Below are 21,116 nucleotides of genomic sequence, written 5' to 3'. Positions count from 1 at the left end.
ATTATTAAATGTACTAATAAATAATATGAACAAACTTTCAATATCATATTAGTAATAAAACTTGTGATGAAGATTACGGTAGGGTAAGAATTCTACAAGCTAATATACAACTGTACACAAATTGTAAAATACAGTTTATTTTAATTTAACATATGAGTCAAGACTTGAGATAACCGTGAAAAGCCTTGTCAATGCAATTTTAAGGCCATACATACACAAGTTATATTACATATAACCAATATCATAGCTTTTCGGGTCACCTTTTACTTTGCAAATAAAGTAAAAAGTTTTGCTTTCAACGGGATAATTATAAATAAAAAATAATGTTTTATGTTAAATTATGATATCTGGTCTGTAGGTCCCGACCTCCCAACCAACTAGGCTGTTCTCTTTCATGAACCCTCTGGCTGTGGAGATCTGGCTGTATGTACTAGCTGCATATCTGCTAGTCAGTTTCACCCTCTTCGTCATGGCAAGATTTTCTCCTTATGAGTGGAACAACCCTCACCCTTGCCTTGCAGAGAGCGATGTCGTTGAGAATCAATTCTCCGTCTCAAATAGTTTCTGGTTTATTACCGGAACGTTCCTTCGGCAAGGATCTGGTTTGAACCCCAAGGTGAAATATATATTATATGCACGATGATAATCTCTAAACCAAAATATGAATATGCCATGACAGTTATAATTGTTCCATGTTCATGTCCCAGTGCCTGTAAGCTGTTATTTGCACGAAATTGCATGGATGTGTTTTGCAGTTTTCAGTACATTGTACAAATCGTCTCAAGAAAAAGCTGATAGATAGGGCGTCCCTCCTCGCTGAAATATGTTTATAGAGTAAATGATTGTTATATTAATAGCACAAACGCAATGCTGAACTTTTATTATATTGTATATGCACTGTAAACTTTGTATGGTTATTTTTATAGTTCAAAATTAATTTTTACATTGAAGGCGTCGGAGAGCATGCCCAATCGTCTCTTCTCTTTCATGAATCCTCTGGCAGTGGAGATCTGGTTTTACATGCTTGGCGCCTACGTCTTGGTCTCCCTAACTATCTGGGTAGTGGCACGCTTCTCGCCGTATGAATGGTGTCCTCCACCTCCATGTGGATGTCAATACGAAGATCATGAGCATGATCATGACCACGGTCACTCCCATGGACACAGCCATAACCACGCTCACGGGTACGGTTACGACCATGTCCACGACCATGATCACGAGCTCGATCACGACCATGATCACCACCACGGGCACGATCACGACCATGACCACGAACACGTCCATATACACGACAACGATGACGATCCCTACTCTCGAATTGCCTCGCTTTTAGTTGTGGAAAACGACTTTACGTTGGCAAACAGCTTTTGGTTCGCCATCGGAACGCTGATGCAACAGGGATCTGATTTGAATCCGAAGGTACCATAGAGTCTAAAATGCAAAATTAACTTATTACTAATTGTATTTGTAATTTTGCATAAATTGTTTAAAGCACCAAGCTTGGATCTGCATGAATGTTATGCTTGTTACCGCTTGCTCGTACCTTAGAGTTAGCTTTCTAAGCACCCTCTGCATGTGTTTTGAAATTAACATAAATGCATAGACAATAAAATTATCAATGTTTTAGTTTAAAAAAATTGCTTGCAATAAAATCAATTATTGTTTGCTACATTAGTTTTAGAAATATCTGTGAATAGAGTTTTGTCTAATATGTGTGATTAGATGATATGTTTTCTACATAAAAATACATGGGAATCGTTTAAATATGAAGGAAATCACTAAACATGACATTAAAATACAAATAAAATTATTTAAAATTTAAAAAACCTAAACGATTTTCATATGAAAAATTGCTTTAATTACTTATTAGGTTACCATGCAGTGTTTGTTATTAATATATTTGTATGTAATGGCATGCTTTATTTTAAGCTTGGTGCTTGTGGACTCTATGGTACAGGAGCATATGGTTCAAACCAGTAACTTTCATGGCAGATTCTAAGTTAAACACTTTTTATTTTCATTTTCTGAAGTTGTATATTATGAATCTAGGGACGAGAATCTTTTTTTGTTTTATTAGAACATAAACTGGTTTTTCTGGATACCAATTAAAATTATCTTAAGACATAATTTGATAATGTCCATAAGCAACAGTATGTGGAGTTCAAAATACGGAGGTATGAAATGGGTAAAAATATTCTTTTTTTTATTTTATCATGGTAAAGTTTAGAGAAACAGTCGGTTAATATATTGTTAGCTGTCACTGATTTAACATTTACTTCTGTAATCTCCCGTCTGTTTTATTTGCAACAAACTAAGAAAAATATGACAAAAATCTCCCTTAATTTTGTATTATTTTTAAATAACCTCGTATTTTGTTTAAAACAAAACACCAAAGTTAGCACAGCTAATGATCAATTCTTTCTTAGCCAACAATTGTTTTATAAAGTTGAAGAAGAACCAGGTTGTGTGCTTATGAAGTTAGCACGCGGCTCTTGAACTGTAACGTATTATAATTTTATCTTATCTATTTTATATTTTTAATATTATTAAAATATTATTCATAGTTAAAAAAAAATCCAAACTAAATGTTAAAGCAAATAACAATTTGTCATAAATTTATTCTTTCTATTATTAGTCATATTTGTAAATTAGAATAACCTTTATATTTGTTTATACAAATTTATTCCAGTTTTATATTATATACTTTCAATTTTAACTATTACAGAAGCATACATAGCATACATAGAAGCATATATAAAATATGAGATACACTCTTGATTATTCACCACATAAAATAATAATAAATATTCCAATATATTAAAATTGGACTACACTCTTTTGTGTAGTACTCTTACTTAGAATTTAACGAACATACTTCAAAGGAATATTGTAATAAAGTACTTGACTACAGGCGACGTCCACACGAATTGTCGGCGGCATCTGGTGGTTCTTCACTCTGATCATCATATCCTCCTACACCGCCAACCTCGCCGCCTTCCTCACCGTAGAGCGGATGATCACCCCTATCGAGAACGCGGCTGACCTGTCCGAGCAGACTGAAATTTCTTACGGCACTTTGGAAGGAGGATCTACAATGACATTTTTTAGGGTAGGTAATTTATTTATTACTATTGAATACTCATTGTAAATATTCCACTATAAAGAAAACTCATTATAACTCCTATATGTGTTATAGATATTAAAAATTTCTCATACAGTTTTATAAAATACTAATTAACGTATGATGCTCATTTACTATGCAAATGGCACTCTTATAGGTTCTATTGTTACTACGATTAAATTATGAAGCTTGGTAGTGTTGTAACTTATTTAATATTAACAATATAATATATGCAATCAATAAAGTTGCATTATATTTATATGCAATGGAACGCTAAGGTATCTCCCAAAGATTTATTTATACTATAAAATGTATATTTTTTTATTATTCACTGTGAACAATATAAAAATTCAAATTAGTGGGCGTGATAAAACATTAATGTGACTTATACATATTACAGTAAAATTATTATTTTAAATGTTCAAGTTGGTAAATTATTATTACTTGAACTTTAATTATTTGAACTTCTTGTTACAAAGAATCATTATGTTTTTTGCATTCACGTAGGAAATAATTTTGTTTTTTCTTAATAAGAATATTATATACATCGGTAAATAAACTATAAATAATACTACAAAATCTGAATTATAGTTAGGCTATATAAACACTCGTCAGTAGCAGAACAATAAAAATTTTTGTGATATAAATTACCAAACTTAAAATAACTTGGATGATAAAAATGTAATAAATAAGTACATTTGAGATAAAGTAGTATTACAAAATCTAATACTTTTTCTCATCGTAGGTTTTGCATATTAGATATAAATACAATTATTTGTTCATAACTTATAATATTCATTAATGAGCACATAAACACTAATAATTTGTAATAACATAAATTTCATAAGATGAAATATAAATATTGCCTTAGCCATGATTATGCTCCTATGAGAGTAGCGTTTAGAACAGCCTATGACAATAGTGTTGCCTTCACATTGTTAACATATATGCGGTGTTGCCAAATCGAGCAGAGTTTTCAGTCCATTAGTCAGTCACAATACCACAGTCTCCTCTCTGTATTTGTATTGATGTGACCGCTTTGTCACTCGACATTTTATCACCAGTTCTAACAGGCTCTGGTTGTTCATGCGACATGTATCAGATAATTTACATAATAATTATGTCGGCAGTTACCACATAATTTGATTGATCCATGTAGCGACGAGTATTCAGCAATTACACTCTATTCGTTATTCCGTCACACAAATAGCAATATCGAATTTTCCGATCAAGTACAAAGGAAAAAGGAGCATTTAACGTACACAACTTATGATTACTAATAAACATTAATAAACTCTTTTTATGATTATCAATAAACATCTAGGACAATGTAAAAGTTAGACATTTTATTTGTAGAAATTGTGGTTTTATTACAATAAATTGTACGAAAATTAACGACAGGTATAATATAAAAGCAGTTGTTTATGAATAGCGTTATTAATAAATATAGAACAAAGCAATAATCGGGTTTCTTTATGGAAGTCATAGTTTGATTGAAATCACGCACTGTATACACAAAATTAACTACAGAAGTCATATTAAAACAGTTTGATTTGTTTAGTCAGGAGAACGAGGTTCACTGTAGAAAAATAATAATTATACATTTTGGTTTTGTTTTAAACTATAATATAAGTTTTAACCTTTGTAATTATGTCAGATATATCTGTATATTTTCTACTTCCATATTTAGTATACTAAATGAAATTTAATGTTTGTATATAAAAGATTTTATAAATTCCTTACCTAAAGGTAAAAAAGAAATAGGCCATCTTAGTCAATTTTGAGAAAATGTACACAAGCAGCATTACGTAATATATATTGTAGTGACCCTTTTTTAAAGTTGTACTTCAAGAATAATTAAGTGTCAGTTATTTAATAATCAAATACCCATCAAGAAGAAACGATTATTGCTGAGTTGAAACTAATGATTTGGTTTTACCCTTTCACTCCCTATTGCATGTACAGAAAATAACAGTAAATCGTTACTTAAGTATAATAGATATATAGAGTTAATCTGTCATGTAATTTTTGTTTCTTACTATTGGGTAAGTAGATATTTTTTTATTTTTGAGTGTTACAAACGCCTGAGACAAAGGCAAAAATCATTAAGTTACTTGTTACATACTTGAAAACGATATTAATCTGCTTAACTAAGCCATTAAGAAAGTATAGGAACTCAGAACTGTATAGTTGGATTGTTTTATTAAATATAAAGAGTTAAATATTTATGGATACATTAATTTAACTAATATTATGCAGATACTGCTCCCCTTATCCATCTAAAATTATTATTAATAGGCCTATACTCATTCTTATTTTTATTACAATATATTGCGTCAGTATATAAAAAAGTTTTAAGATATCATAAGTCAAAATTTAAAAAAAATAGTTTACGGTAAACAAGAGTTATCAAGAGTTTCTATTTAATATGTGAATACTTTTTAAGGGTGTTTTTCGTTTAAGGGCCAGCACAAAAGACCCTAGCTTGCCTATTAAAAATTCAGATCAGCGATGCTAGCCCGCTGCGCAGCGCTTTACGCTGCTTGCTCTTTTAGAAAAAAAACTAACTCGAGCTTGCAAATTCCAAGCCCAGATCAACTCACTACACGCACAACTCAGACGGAACTAACGCAGGTTCATTACAGGCAAAAGATAAGCAGCGCCCGTTTATCACTGATAAGATAAGACGAGTTTATACTAGAAGTAATACCTGGAATACTGCCCTACGAACTAATAACACAAAAAAAAACGATTAAATGCACTTTCAGTCAGGTATAGTATGTTTGTAAGATGCTGGCCCTTAAACGAAAAATACCCCTTTTTAATTAATATTTATTATTGGTGATGGCTGACTTAAAAGGATTTCGCTTATTTGCATGTATAAGGTTTCAAAAATGCAACACTATGTGTGTGGATTTGGATTATCCTATTCTCCAGATGTAAAGGACCTAAATTTAAAGCACAGAAAAGGAAATGAGTCGAACAGTTTGCCTTATGATAAGATGTAGGTACATACTTCGAGAATTTATTGGAGACTTATAGCTGTGAGAAGAAACAAGCATATTATCATACACACACCACTGGAGGTGAAACATTGAGGAAAACAATCCTAATTAACACATTCCATACCAAGTGGTATAATTAAAATAAAATATTGAATAACAATACTCTGGACAAGAAATGTATGAATAATAAATTTTATGAATTAAAATACGTATTTTTACACACGAAGTATAGTAACTTAGTATAGATTGCATTGTAAAGAATTTTCTTAGTTTTATAACTATTAACTAGATATCAAATATCTAGCTATGGTATTTTGTATTGTTGGGCTAATTTTATCTATTAAAGAAATTTTGAGATTTAAATGTTGCAATATTTTTATTTTATTTATTCTAGACTATATATTGTACATAAAATGGAGCGAATAATCTTACTCTTGTTTTCATGAATTCTGCACAAAATTTATGTAAATCAATAAACAGGTCTTACACTAACCTTTAAATTTGCTATGTCCCATAACCTTGATATTCCTTAGTATGTTCCAATCCAAATCTACAGGATGATTAACCCCAGAGGTCGCTTGAAAACCTTGAATGTATACGCAGTCCAAATATTGTTTTAACAGACAAGTGAGCATGTAATCTGAACAAATATGGCAATCCTTAATCTATTTTTATATTTAGATACGTTTTGAAAATAATATACGTCGTGTACTTTCATGCAGTATTTAAGGGAATATTTAATACCATTAAGTGTGTTTCACTTGGGACTACATTCATCAAAAGCTATTGGTGTTTTTCCAGTGAGATATGGCTCGAGGAAATATTTAAAGCTTTTAGCATAATTCGTTTGGCCCTTATTTTCTAGAAAATAACAATAAAACTCATATTTTTTGTATCAAAGTATATAGGATTCCGTCAAGCATTTCCTCTGAAGAAATTGTACACTTAAGAAATATTAGAAAGTAAATCACAATACATTAAAACAAATTAACTACAAAAAATGTAATTTTTCAAAGTAAAATTTTGCTTTGAAATAATAGTAATTGACTCAGATTCATTACCCATACTGGGGTATAGAAAATAATTATAATACTTGTGAAACATTTAGTAATAAATAACGAAAACCTTTCAATACAGGATTCAAAAATTGGAATCTACCAGAAGATGTGGCGGTACATGGAAAGTAAGCGGCCATCCGTGTTCGTATCCTCCTACGAGGAGGGAGTCAAGCGTGTATTGGAGGGAAATTACGCTTTCCTGATGGAGTCCACGATGCTAGACTACGCTGTACAAAGAGATTGTAACCTTACGCAGATTGGTGGCCTTCTAGATTCTAAGGGATATGGTATCGCCACGCCAAAAGGTACTTATTTCTACATATATTATTATAGATAATATAGAATTCTGTTCTTAATGAGTAATGAAATAGAGCGGCATTCTACAGAACCCTGAAATAATTAGTTCAAATTCAGTTAGTCATACTGCACCATTAAGTGTGGCCTGGTTATACAGTACTTTCTAATACGATGTCCTCTCATATATATATATATTATATATATATATATATATATATATATATATATATATATATATTTATAGTTATATTTATTATACAATATAAACAGATAAATCAACAAGATTTGGTACATCAACACTACACCTAAGAATCTACTTTTTGAAAGAACTATCAGTTTTCTGTAATATCATGGGGACGCAAGGAGTCAGAAAGAAATCCTAAATAGGAGCATAGGTCAATATGCACATCAATTTAAAAGGCTTATCTAGCAGTGTTTATTGCCGCAAGCCGCACTCAAAAAGATTGATCCAGTACAAAATGGCGGCTGTTCAAAGGTTTTATGTAAAAAAGATGTTTAGTTACCAAATTTTTTCAGATTAAATGTTCGAATTGTTCACCTCCGGTTATTTGACAGTTGGAAAGACGCCCATAAGAACTATTAACTGAGTTTTGCAGGGCAACTTGAGGAATCGTCTGACATTCTTGAAGTATTCTTTGTCTCAGTTCATTTTAATTTTGAGGCTTTGCTTTGTAGACGTTGTTCTTAAGGTAACCCCAAACAAAATAGTCTAATGGAGACAGATCTGGTGAACGCGCTGGCCATTCTACAGTCCCCCGCCTTCAGATCCACCGTTGCCAAAAACAGTGTTTAAATAGGCTCTTACGTCGATGCCGTAGTGTGGGGTGCTCCGTCCCGTTGAAACCAGATATTCTGGAAATGTTCTCCAAACATGTTTTGAAGTGCTGGTGTAATTTCATTTTCCAGCAATCATTGGTATGATATTGCATTTAAATTTCCTTCAATAAAGAAAGTACCTATCAACAAGGTACCTATCACACCAAGCCAGAGATTTACCTTTAGTGGATACTGCGTATGTTCCTCCCGCATCCAGTGAGGATTTCCGCTACTCTAGTAACGGTAATTGTGCCTGTTTACGCTTCCATTCAGCATAAATGAACACTCGTCTGAAAACACAATATTGTTTACATCAATTTCGTTGCGATCTATTTTGCCCATCATAGTTTCACAAAATTCTATACGTCGATCGAAATCATCTTCGTTGAGTTCGTGCACCAAATGAACTTTGAAAGGCTTAAAACTAGAATTTAAGGCTTACCCTTTCAGAATTTTTTAACAGACGTAACAGAGATGTCATGAGTTTGTGTTCCTGAGTGTAGGGACTCTTGCGGGTTCTCAATAAATGACTGCAATACATTTAAAGAGTTGTCTTCGGTTGTCGCAGTAGCGGGCCTTCCTGACCTATGACAATCGGAAACACTTCCTGTTTCCATAAAGCGTTGAACAGTTCTCCAGAACATAACAAATAATACAGAATCATATAATCCACTAGCTCTTTACAGCTGTGAATGAAATTTAAAAAAATATTAATGTAACATAATATTTAAACATTGAATTTTCTCTTGTTACCTTTAATGTTACTATAAATTTCTTAATTTCAGTAACATATTTTCTATGAAAATATCTGGTAATTCATATATGGTGTAAGCGGTTATAATTTTATATAAAGTACCTATTACTTGAATCTTTTCTATTGTACACTTGGAGTGTACAGCTAGTACATTTGTTATTGTTATAGATACATATTTAATATATAAAACTAAATTCATATTTTTCCCATTATTACTAAATATCTTTTACTAGAGTACTAAATATCTTTTAAATACATTAACTAGAGTAATGATTAACTGTATCACAAATTATGGGTTTAGTAATAGATTTGAATTTTAATTCCACAGAAAATTTTACAAATTAGTTGAGTTATGCAATTATTATTTATCCTTCTACTTCTGATTGATATTCTCTATATAAAACAAGACAGGTTGCGTTCCCAATATTCGAAATAATAATTACTTAAATACTTGTCAAATTTAAATTCTAATTATATGAGAGTTGTATTTATAATAGATAAGGGGATACGATTTGCTTGATTAAAAATAGATCACTGAATCTTTCAACATTATTGCTTTCAATATACATTATACACAAGTACTTCTTTAAATAATAATTATTGAATTAGTTAATCCTTTATCGTACTATCACTAGTATAAACAAATTCAACATTTTCCAATATATAATTTTTATTCTGTGCAAGGCCTTTCTGAATCAAAGATTCCATCATCAGGCACTTCACAAATTATCAAATGTTTACATTTTTAAATAATAATTAATTTTATAATAACATATGGTTAACAATTTGGATGTATGGTTAGCCAGTATAAAATATTTAATCAGAATTACATTTTTAATTTCTTTATAAATTGAGATGAGAGTAAAACTGAATTTTGAATTGGTCCGTCTTCATTGTTGATAAGTTTTTCTTGATTTGTGTTAATGTAAAATGTTTCCCAAGCATTTAAGTGTATTGTGTTAGTAACTTCTTTTAATAATCGTAAATTTTTATTAGAGATGGTGTGTCCAGATTCAATACAGTGATTCGCCACAGCAGATTTTTCATTTCTTCCATATTTTATATGTGCAAAGTGTTCTTTAAATCGTGTCTTGATGTTCCTTTTAGTTTGGCCAATGTATACATACATCCAAATTGTTAACCATATGTTATTATAAAATTAATTATTATTTAAAAATGTAAACATTTGATAATTTGTGAAGTGCCTGATGATGGAATCTTTGATTCAGAAAGGCCTTGCACAGAATAAAAATTATATATTGGAAAATGTTGAATTTGTTTATACTAGTGATAGTACGATAAACCTTTTTTCCAATGCTCCAAGATTCTACATAGTTAATCCTTGTTACAGGATCACCATGGAGAGATAAAATCTCACTAGCTATTCTAGAGCTGCAAGAAAAAGGCGTAATACAGATTTTATATGACAAGTGGTGGAAGAACACAGGTGATGTGTGCAACAGAGATGACAAGAATAAGGAGTCTAAAGCAAATGCACTAGGAGTAGAAAATATTGGTAAGGCTATCCCCTCCGGTTTTACCCCTATTATTGATTAGAATTTATTCACTGTGATGTTTTTCTGAAATATATTTTAGTGCTTTCATCATTCCTATTTTGTTACTATTTCAAAAATGTTAATACTCAATTTAAAAAAGGATTTATATACATTCTAGAAGTTATTTTCTAGTTGGAATACTTAAATTATTTAAAAACACGAAACACCTTATCAAAATAAAAAGTCTATTATTGGAGTGTTTGATTTTTAAATTTTGTAAATTTAAAAACTATAGACAAATAAGCAACAAAATAGTTCATAAACAACATGTTGTACAATCTCTCTAATTATAAACCTTATAACTTTTGGAGTAAATGGAATCACAAAATTAAGTTATTTTAATACAATACTAAATATATTTTAGGTGGAGTGTTCGTCGTACTGTTATGTGGACTCGCCCTTGCCATTCTAGTGGCAATACTAGAGTTCTGCTGGAACTCAAAGAAAAATGCCCAAACTGATCGGGTGAGAGAAATTATATATAATATATTGCAATATTTAATATTTATTATGTATTTTAGCTTATTCTTCTTTCAGACATTTTAAAATAATTAATAGAATATATTGTATAATGTTTTTACAAGCATTCCATATTTCATCTGGTCTTATAGCTATTATCGTATAAAAACCAATTAAAATAACGAATTTCGTATCTTACTAATACACAAATATAAATGTAATGTATATATGTATATCGGATGTCTTAAAAGTCTCACCCGCTCCCCCCGTTATATATGTTACTAATAGAGATGGAGTGGTGTACTTTGGCGGAGGTGTATATGATTAACTGAGGATTAATTTATGTATTCACATTAATGAGTCTACCCTCAAAATGAGTTATTTTTGGATAAGTAGGAATATTTGAATTCGCTTCACTAGCAAATTATTTCTCATTTAAAGGTATTACAAAAAGAAGGATAATGGCACAAACTAGAGGTATTTGATGTTATTCTATTTGGTAGCAAATTAGGTTTGAATTAATTTCAAAACCCCCACAATGTAAGTTAAATTTAAAGTAAAGACAGGAAGAACATCCACTCATTAGTTTTTCTGAGAACATGTGACCTCAAATCATAAAAAAAAACTACTACAAGAATAAAGAAACATTCAAAACTATGGTTCACATAGCAATTATTAGCATTTTTTGTCCGACCGAAGCCCATTAAGAAATTATGGGAACACCAATGGCAGGTTCTACAAATGTTCCTTAACATAAAAATACATACGTTGTATGTTTATCTTTTCTATAACCTTTGCTTGCTACTGACGGTAATATAATATTTATATATTTCAAATTCGTCTCAGTGCTTGATATATATCCCGACTGGTTTCAGCAATCGCTGTGCTCGGAGATGGCGGAGGAGTTGAGATTCGCTGTAAGGTGCCACGGCTCCAGGCAGAGGCCGGCACTCAAGCGGAGTTGTACCAGGTGCTCGCCTGGCACTACGTACGTGCCAGCTGCTCTAGAACTGCCTCACATCAATGGGGTGAGGCCATCTTTACATTTCTCAATTCTGCCACTTGTAGTTCAGCAAACTGATATTATTTATGATGCGGATATTTAACGAAATTTTGTTTTCTAGGAGACTGCAATCCTTCCTATGATTGAAATGAAGAAATCGTCTCTCTGCTATGACCCAGATACCTAGTCTTCGCTTCAGGGCCCCTATGGTGGCCCTTCAATACTACTTTAGCATAAAATTTCGATTTCATAGACTGTGTTGATTATGATAAACTGTGACAAAAGTTAATTCTCAACTGTGGTTAACGAAGTGCACTAATATTTAGGAAAAGTGGCATGACTTATTCTATCATAGTAATACGTTCTGTAAATACCACTTAGTGTTACAAATAAATATCAATCTCTTTGTGACAAAGAGTCTATTACGTTTTTATAGTTATTGTGAGCGTACTAAAATTGTAAATTATGAAAAAATAGAATAAGACTTGGTTTAACTCACAAAACTAATCGATCTACGTTATGACTATGCAGAGTTAATGTATTCAAAACAAAAAAAAAACACTAACTAAACATATTTTTGCTAAAGCTCTATGTAACCTATTGACAATTGTTGCTAGAAACGTTAGAAAAGAAATTTAATATTTCCTTCACTGAATCCTTACAAACTATAACGTAACGGACCACACAACATAACATGAATTAGGTTGTACTGTTATCAGTATAAGTAATGTCAATTATTAAATTTACATATATGTACGTCATAAGCTTACCATAAAATAGCTGTACTTTTATAATTTACTGCAAATAGGAAACTAGATATCACATTCGCTGAGACTCAAAGACTAATTTTAGTTTTTGTACAAACTTTTAACAAAAACATTTGATTCAAATATTATCCAACTGATGTTACTCAGTTAGGGAAGTTTTGTATGTGAATATATATAACTAACTCCTTAATGAAATTAAAGTTATTCATAGTGTTGGGCTAGTTTAACAAATACTCAATTATAATCAAATGTTATTTAATATATGAGAAAAGTAATATAGGAGACGGTTAGACATTATTTCAATTCATACATTTAATAAATGTGATTACTTAGAAAATGTAAGTGCCTATGAACGTTATATAAAGTAGACGTTTTAAATGTAGTAACACATTGTATATTGTATACATTCACTGGGGTTCCTCACAAATAATATTGTAAATAGCAATTACTATTATACGACGAATTCCTTCCAATTTTCTTTAGTGTTGTAAACATCTGAATGAAAAATGCTAATTGGAAATGCTTCTTATAATATTGCTTTTTCAAAATTACACTAGTATAAATCAAATGCAATGTCCTATTGCTGTAAATGAGATAATATAAAATGACGAAGTTGTTTCAACAAAAATGTGCATGTCACCTTTCATTATATTTTCCATAAAGTGTAATAATTGAACAACGCTCATCATTGCCTGATAACAACGAAAATTAAATTTACCATGTGTTGATTTGCTGCAATATTTCAATGGGATGAATAAATTAAAACGTTCATTCAGTGTATTGATTGTGGTTATTGTTAATAAAGTGCTTGTTTTATTACAAAACAGCATAGTTTGTTGTAGTTGTTAGTTCTTTCTTTCAATATTCCCAACTCCATTCACATCAGTTGAAATTTAAACAAGAAACATGTAATTTACTATAGGTTTTACGATGGTTATGTTACAAAGATAATTATGTAAACTTGAGTCATAACCTTTTAGTTGATTTAATCTGCATATGAAACCATGACCAACGGAGACTAAAGAATACCGTGACAAATGCAACGTCTACCGCTGTCATATTATGAGTGGTATAGTTACCATATATATATAAATATAATATATATATATATATATATATATTTATATATATATGGTAACTATACCACTCATAATATGACAGCGGTAGACGTTGCATTTGTCACGGTATTCTTTAGTCTCCGTTGGTCATGGTTTCATATGCAGATTAAATCAACTAAAAGGTTATGACTCAAGTTACCATATATATATATATATATATATATATATATATATATATATATATATATATATATATATATATATATATATATAATACATCATGAATTTCTAGAAAACACAATTGAGAGTTCTTGAAAAAAATGCCCAAAACCACTCCTTAATCCACTTTTGTAATCTTTAAAATCCTTGAATTACTTATGAATATTGAGATGTCGCCAAACTGATCTTGACCCACTTACTGTATGATTGCAGCTGTAGACTTGGGTGCTGTGTCCTCCAATACAGTCCATTTGTTAAGCGTTTTCTATTATACGATATCACCAAACGTACTTAAAATTTGCATTTCATAAGTTTTGGCTTTTAATTCTTAAAATAGGTTTCAATACATACCGAACATATAACTTTAGGTTATTTAAAAAGAGAAATTTAGAATTTAAAAATTTATGTCCTAATCCATACATATTTTTATTCCTTAGGAATACTATAATTAACCCCTCCACACTTGCAACTAATTGGTATAATTTTTTCTGAAAACATTTAATTTTGTTACACAGAATCCAAAATTTTGTAGATTTCCAAAGTTGTTAAAACATAACACTGTACAGAAATGAAATCATCTAAAATATTATGTAAATACAATTCATTGTTATGTTTAAAAATAGACTTTGGAGGACTTCAGACTTGTGATTGTCAGGGCATGTTTTATCTGTAAAGCATTTGATATATAACCATTAAAAATATTAACAAGGTTTTGGTACTTCCACAGGACTCCTTACACTGGTATTCAAAAGTCCATTATTATTATTGTAAAAGATACTTATACTCTCCAATGCAATATAGTTTTCTTGGCAGTGCTGGAATACAAGGTGCATCATCCGAAATGTAAGTTAGACTAGCAAATATTTTTAGCCGATTTAAAGTCAGTATTATTATTATTTATAATACCTAACTTTTATTGTAATGATGTTAATTTTCCTTAATAATCTGTATTAACTAGTGTTTTGGTGGAACTTGAAATATGTATAGAAAAGTGTACCATTTTTACTCTTAACTTACCCAATTTGGATCTTTATTTGAAACGATTTTTTTTTGTTTTGGCTTTTGTTCTCTTAGGACAGGGAGCTTATAATTTGTACTTAGTCCTGTAGGAACCCTTGCGCTACTTCCGGAGTGACAGGATATTCAGGATTGGTAAGGTTAGGGAGTAGGGGGCGCCTCATATCGAGATCTATGAGGAAGACTTAGGGAACTACATATCAAAGTCATGTCTCCCCGGAAGAACGGGAGGCCAGCTCTGAACCTGCCTCTCCAGTCAAAGTATGAAGGGGGTGGCACACCCTTGTTGAGGCTGATAAGAACCTCTGAGAATAGGGAACAAACCCCACCAACTCCAACAGGTATCTCCCACATTAGACTAGAGCAATCGAATAGCCCATTAACCCCATAATCTCGACATTTGCGGTTAGTGAAGTGCCGCTCCTGGACATGCATAAGGTTGCCCTGATTTAAGTGACACATCGGTTTTGCTATGCCCAGTAGTGGGTTAAACTAGAAGGTATAAACCAGCCAGGAGTGATCCTTGCAGGGATTATATCCACGTTACAAAGGTTTAAAAAGGTTACAAAACTTTGAATCACAGTATTTGGAAATCCTATTACGATCCACTAATCATTTTGTAGCATCATTTTCACAATAAGCGCCATATGCACTAGTTTTGTGGGCTTTTTCATTTGGATGGGCTTTATAGCGCCAGATATTAAACATTTTACATTTGCTCAAGTGTGACAAGCCGTCAGGAAGAGATGGTTAGATAAGAGATATGTTAAATCAATGAAAATCCAAAAGTACTCGTATTGTTAGACAATCATTTACTTTATTTTATATAGCTTATTAGAGTATGGGTGAATATCATCAGAGTATCAGTATCGTTTAACGATATATTTAAATGTTAGTATACAGTTCGTTGTTTAACTTTTATGTTATACTTTTTTCATATTGCATAAGGAAAGTTACACATTTTTATATCGAAAATAATTCAAGTTTATTATTACTATGTACATATTACGTAGCAATAATAGGAAGGATTTGTTTTAATGCGAATGTAGAGTTCAGCTCCATTGCACCTTCCACTTAGTACAGTGTCTGAGATCAGATGTCACAGATATAAATCCTAAAATGGATATTCGAAATCCGTCTCAATAGATCAAAATTTAACGGTGAAAAAGAATCCCAAAAACGAACTCTCCCTAACGTTTCGACAGAGACATCTACATTATAAAATGAAGTATAAATTATAAAACTTTAATTCAACATGATAAAAAGCATCCATTTACTAATAATCGATGTTGGAGGTGTATGTATACCTGGTACTCGAGTATAGAATTATATTTTTAGATCTTAATACTCGCTAATGAAATAAAATAACTCTTTTTCTTTCTGAAAATAAAGACTTTATTAAAAGAAATAAATCTAAAATTTTTAAACTTCTCATTAACAACTTTTAACTAATTAAATAAATTTAAATTTAGTCACTTGTATTTAATTTATTCATATCAAATAATAAATAAAAATAAACCTTTTACGCAGTTTTTATTAATTAACTTCCAAATGAACTTATGCTCAGCTCAACTTATTTGCTAGGTACTTCAATATAAGTGTTTGCTGTAATATATTTATTTACTCCTACTTTACTGCCTCGTATATAAATTGTATTAATTTATTTGTTTATTTTTATTCCTTGAGAGTACCTATGGAAAAAGCAACAAATTATAAAAAAGCTGTGACAAAACTACGCGAAGATTTTACAGAAGATTTTAAAAGCAGCATACTATAACTTTGTTTTAGCTAATTCACACGAGAAAATTGGTGCACATAAAATAATCAAGAGGTAATAATCAACATACAAATTGATAATACAGTTTAGTAGTTAAATAGGTAAGATTTAGTTGCGCTAGTAGTTACGTGTCACTCATACGTAAGTTCAAGCAAGACTGGCCCTCGAGGCGCAATTCCTCAACAAGCAAGTTATAACTCGTGAGACAGATAAGTTACTTGACATACAGATAGTTCACCCCGCTCGAGCCGTGGCCCCACGTGACTATTGAGAACCCGGATATGAACGATAAAAACTTGTTCAATTCGCATATTACCTCTTGGGGCCTATTTTCCAAGAGTAATTATAATAAATCGAAACAAAAATAAGCTCCAAATTTTACTTTACTATTTATAAACGGCAGACGTACTTTCAAAAATGGCCTTCAAAATCACTTACTCGGTGATATATGTAGTTTTAATTAATACAAAATTACATTACTTAGATATTTCTATTGGTTAGTGTCAATTTATGCAAAATAAAAGAGCTAAATTACAATTAACATTTGTTGTGAAAGGGATAAAATAAATATTTTATAGTATTAAAAATTGTTATATTCCATTATAAAAATATAAAAAAATAAAAATAAAATTAACAGCAATGGGAACACGTTTTAGTACCTGTGAATAGCTTTACATTTTAACTTAAAATACTTCTGTTTTTTTCGGTATAAATAAAGTTGCGGAAGACTTAATTAATAAAATTTTCAGCAGTCATAAAAGTTTATGTTAGATGACATGTATTATTCTAAATAAAATAGCTTTATATTATTATTATTTTATATAAAGCATATTAGTGTGTAAATAAGTTACAGAATTAAATGAAAATTGTATACCTCTTTGCTTATAACTATTTAATGTTAAACCATTATTCATCAAATACAATTCTACGATAGATATATGCCAGTATCTTTAATTGACACTACTGACTAGTACAACATTGCACGTGTACATGGTATAGTCAGTAACTTCCAACAAGCTGATAGTAATGTACAGGAGTGATAACTGAAGAATGATATGCGGATAATAGCATGTTGCTGATTGTGTCCACTAAGTTGAAGGTTGAAGAAGTTTTAGGATGAATGATTTTAAGGTAGATGCATAGAGTAATATTTAACTTGTAGTCTTTACATTTTCAAATAAATTTATTTATACATAGGCAAGAACGTGTTCTTGAAACATACATTTCCATTCATGGGATTTGGCTGAGCGTCATTAAGGGGAGCGGGAAGGCCCTATACCGACCATGTTAAATTCTATAACTTTAGGGACACTTTTCTCAGAAACCATTAAATCTATAGGCCTACAATTTTGTTTGTGTATTGTTATGATATTTATATAACTACAGAAGCACAATGGTAAAAATTACAAATAAATTATTAGATAATTTAGATTTTTTTTAAAGTTATTTAAAATTTCTAGTTTTTTTTAGAAAAATATTTTTTTTGAAGCTAGTGTGTTGTGCTACACTATCTATTCTGCTTCCATGGTTAGGTAATTAGGTGTATTATAAGTGGAAAAAAATTTGGTTTTTGAGAAAAATGTACCTTTGTTTAAAAAAACACAGTTTTCGGGAAACGACGGTTATATTTAAAACTAGTTACTGTACTTACTTTAGCTAGCTTATAACATCCCAGCACCATAGGCAGGGCCATCAGCATGCTCCTGATCCCCCTCTAGAACCAGTCTTCTCTTTTTTCTAGCTTTTCTGGCTTCTTTGGTCATTAGTTGTCCAGCTTGTCGGCTTTCTTGAGTCGCAAAACATCAAAACCACGAAGCACGAGCACTGAGTTTTTACTCAAAGTTAGACCTAATTCATTTTAGATATCCAGCTTACTGGCAAATCCATCATTGAAACTTAGCACTGCATCCAGCACACCTAACTTCAAAGTGTTCAGTCTCACAAACACAATTTTGGGGACTTTATTCCATACTAAGTTATTAAAACTTTCGTTAGGATTTTGAGTTTTTTGTTGAAGGCACTTTTTTAGAAGTTCGGGGTTTGCTAAATCCTTATAATTTTTTTTAATTGTGGCCATTATGTCACTTGGTAAAAATACTGCATCAGTAACAACACAGGTTGTACTATATGAAAGTTGTTCACAGTATGGAGTAAAAGTTCATGCTAAAAGCGCCGGTAGTTACTTCGTAAATATTTTTTTTTTGCGTACTTAGGATAATCTTGCAACAAAAAGTGTTATATTTTCTGAAACTGTACAAGTCTGAGTAACAAAAAATGAAAAAAACAGAAAACTAAAAAAAGTTCAATTTTTTGCCTTCCCGCTCCCCTTAATGCCTATCACTTAGTAGGAGGGCACAGTTTCTCTTTTATTTGCTGGGAGGATGTACATTTTGTGTACGGTCTCTCGGTCTATCTGCTTGTATCGATGCATGACATCTCAAGGATGAAATTAACTATATACACTACATTTTTTACATGCAACTTCAGTGAAACCGGATATGGCTTCTCCTAATTCTATTGAGAGTCTTTATTGTAATTTTTTGAATTGTAAATTGTTGTACCTAATAGTGTAATATTTCCTTTTTTATTTACTAAGCTTTATTAAAGCCTATCACGCAAGGTGCTGTAAATATGTTTTCTCTCTTTTTTCCGTAAGATATTTCGAAAACGACTTATAACTTATAGACTTAATATTTTGCGTAAAGCTACATTTCATTATATGATCTGATCGGTTGAACACTTTTTTACATTGGATTTAAGGTTGGTATTCATGATAATAAAACAAATTCTAAGCAAACTGAGTACATAGCCATATAGCATTTTAACGTGTGGCATAGTATATAAAACATGTAGCGTTATAAATAACCTTTAAAAATATTGCATTATAGAATATCAAATACTTTTTAGAAACACTTAAAGTGGGGCATTCTTGTAAATTTTGATTAAAAATTACAACTTTTAGGTTTTAATTGTTTCAAGAAATTAATTGGAGAAATATAATACAAAAATTTGAATTTTACAGATTTTTCCAATATATAATCTATAAGCAAGTTATAAATAAATTTATGAAATCTTGAGTATTATTTTTTAGTTTTTACCTCTGTTGTTGTAGAACATTTTAACTGTGGAATTTATAGGAAAGTAATGAATAACAAGATGATAATTTAATGTATTAAATAAAAATATTACAACTATTCAAAAGAATAGAACTTTTTATAATATTTTTTTTACTTAAAACACCTACTGAAACAATAACAAATACACATTTCAAATAAGGTACAAGTAATAAAAGAGATTTTCAATATATTGGTGTGATTAATGAGAGTTATTCCTTCACGTAATTTATACAGTAACAGAATGTTAATGACTTCCAGGGTTTCGATCAAAGTTACTACTTCTTAATGCTACCAACAAACGAACAAAATAAAAATTCTGACATCTCTAGTCAATATTTATATGTAATAAATGAAGATAATGTAGAGTTCAGACCTTTCTTAATTATAAATCTACTGTAATTAATGTATATTTTGAAAAAAGTAATAGAGTATGATATTCAATAGGATGTGTAAAATATTTAATATACACAAACAATATCTAAAATTGTTTTATTTTTAAAGTTTTTTGTTTATAGTCGGTTCAGCTTGAGAAAATTAAATGATAGATATATAGTATATTATTTAATCAATTACAAAATAAAAATGTCCGTTTGTGCTCAGTCGGAAGAAAGATAGATTTTCCAAGTTGATATCATCGCCTAACTCCTCAACGGTTTTATTATTTTAACTTAAACTGTGTTGTTTAGCTGAAATTTGTTTTCTTGTTTATTATTACAGTTTGAAAGATACCACATATAACTTTATTTTTTAATATGCCATAGTGACTCCGTGCCAGTAAACATAGCTGCAAGGCTTGATTGTTGATTTTAAATGAAAAAATAACTTTAGATGATGCGCAAAAGTCCTTCGACTTTATGTCCGAAAAGTATGATGTAATGATAGAAAAGAGTAATGATGCATAAAAATAGGGTCACCAAGAGAGAACTGAGTGAGGTTAAGAAGAGGTTAGTGACGAGTTAAGAAGAAGTACAAATCACTTACCGAGCGTTTAAATGACCTAGAACAGTTTGACCTAGATATCACATATAAAATGATCTATTGATTTTTTATAAAATGTTTTATATTTTTTATC

At 30.6% G+C, this 21,116-nt stretch overlaps 1 protein-coding gene across 1 annotated transcript in view; it reads left to right on the top strand.

Annotated features, from left to right (window-relative positions):
• LOC124359161 (glutamate receptor ionotropic, kainate 2-like) overlaps positions 1 to 13,698 on the top strand; it is a 118,493-nt gene extending 104,795 nt beyond the window's left edge. Inside the window, 8 exon segments of the mRNA XM_046811665.1 lie at positions 359 to 616; positions 952 to 1,419; positions 2,912 to 3,109; positions 7,264 to 7,489; positions 10,424 to 10,588; positions 10,993 to 11,093; positions 11,963 to 12,115; positions 12,212 to 13,698. Coding sequence (XP_046667621.1) covers positions 359 to 616; positions 952 to 1,419; positions 2,912 to 3,109; positions 7,264 to 7,489; positions 10,424 to 10,588; positions 10,993 to 11,093; positions 11,963 to 12,115; positions 12,212 to 12,277 — 1,635 coding nt within the window. The 3' untranslated portion in view covers positions 12,278 to 13,698.
• The last annotated feature ends 7,418 nt before the right edge of the window (positions 13,699 to 21,116 follow it).

The sequence above is a fragment of the Homalodisca vitripennis genome, chromosome 4, assembly GCF_021130785.1.
Source record: "Homalodisca vitripennis isolate AUS2020 chromosome 4, UT_GWSS_2.1, whole genome shotgun sequence".
NCBI lineage: Eukaryota > Metazoa > Arthropoda > Insecta > Hemiptera > Cicadellidae > Homalodisca > Homalodisca vitripennis.
This window is presented reverse-complemented; position numbering and strand designations above follow the sequence as displayed.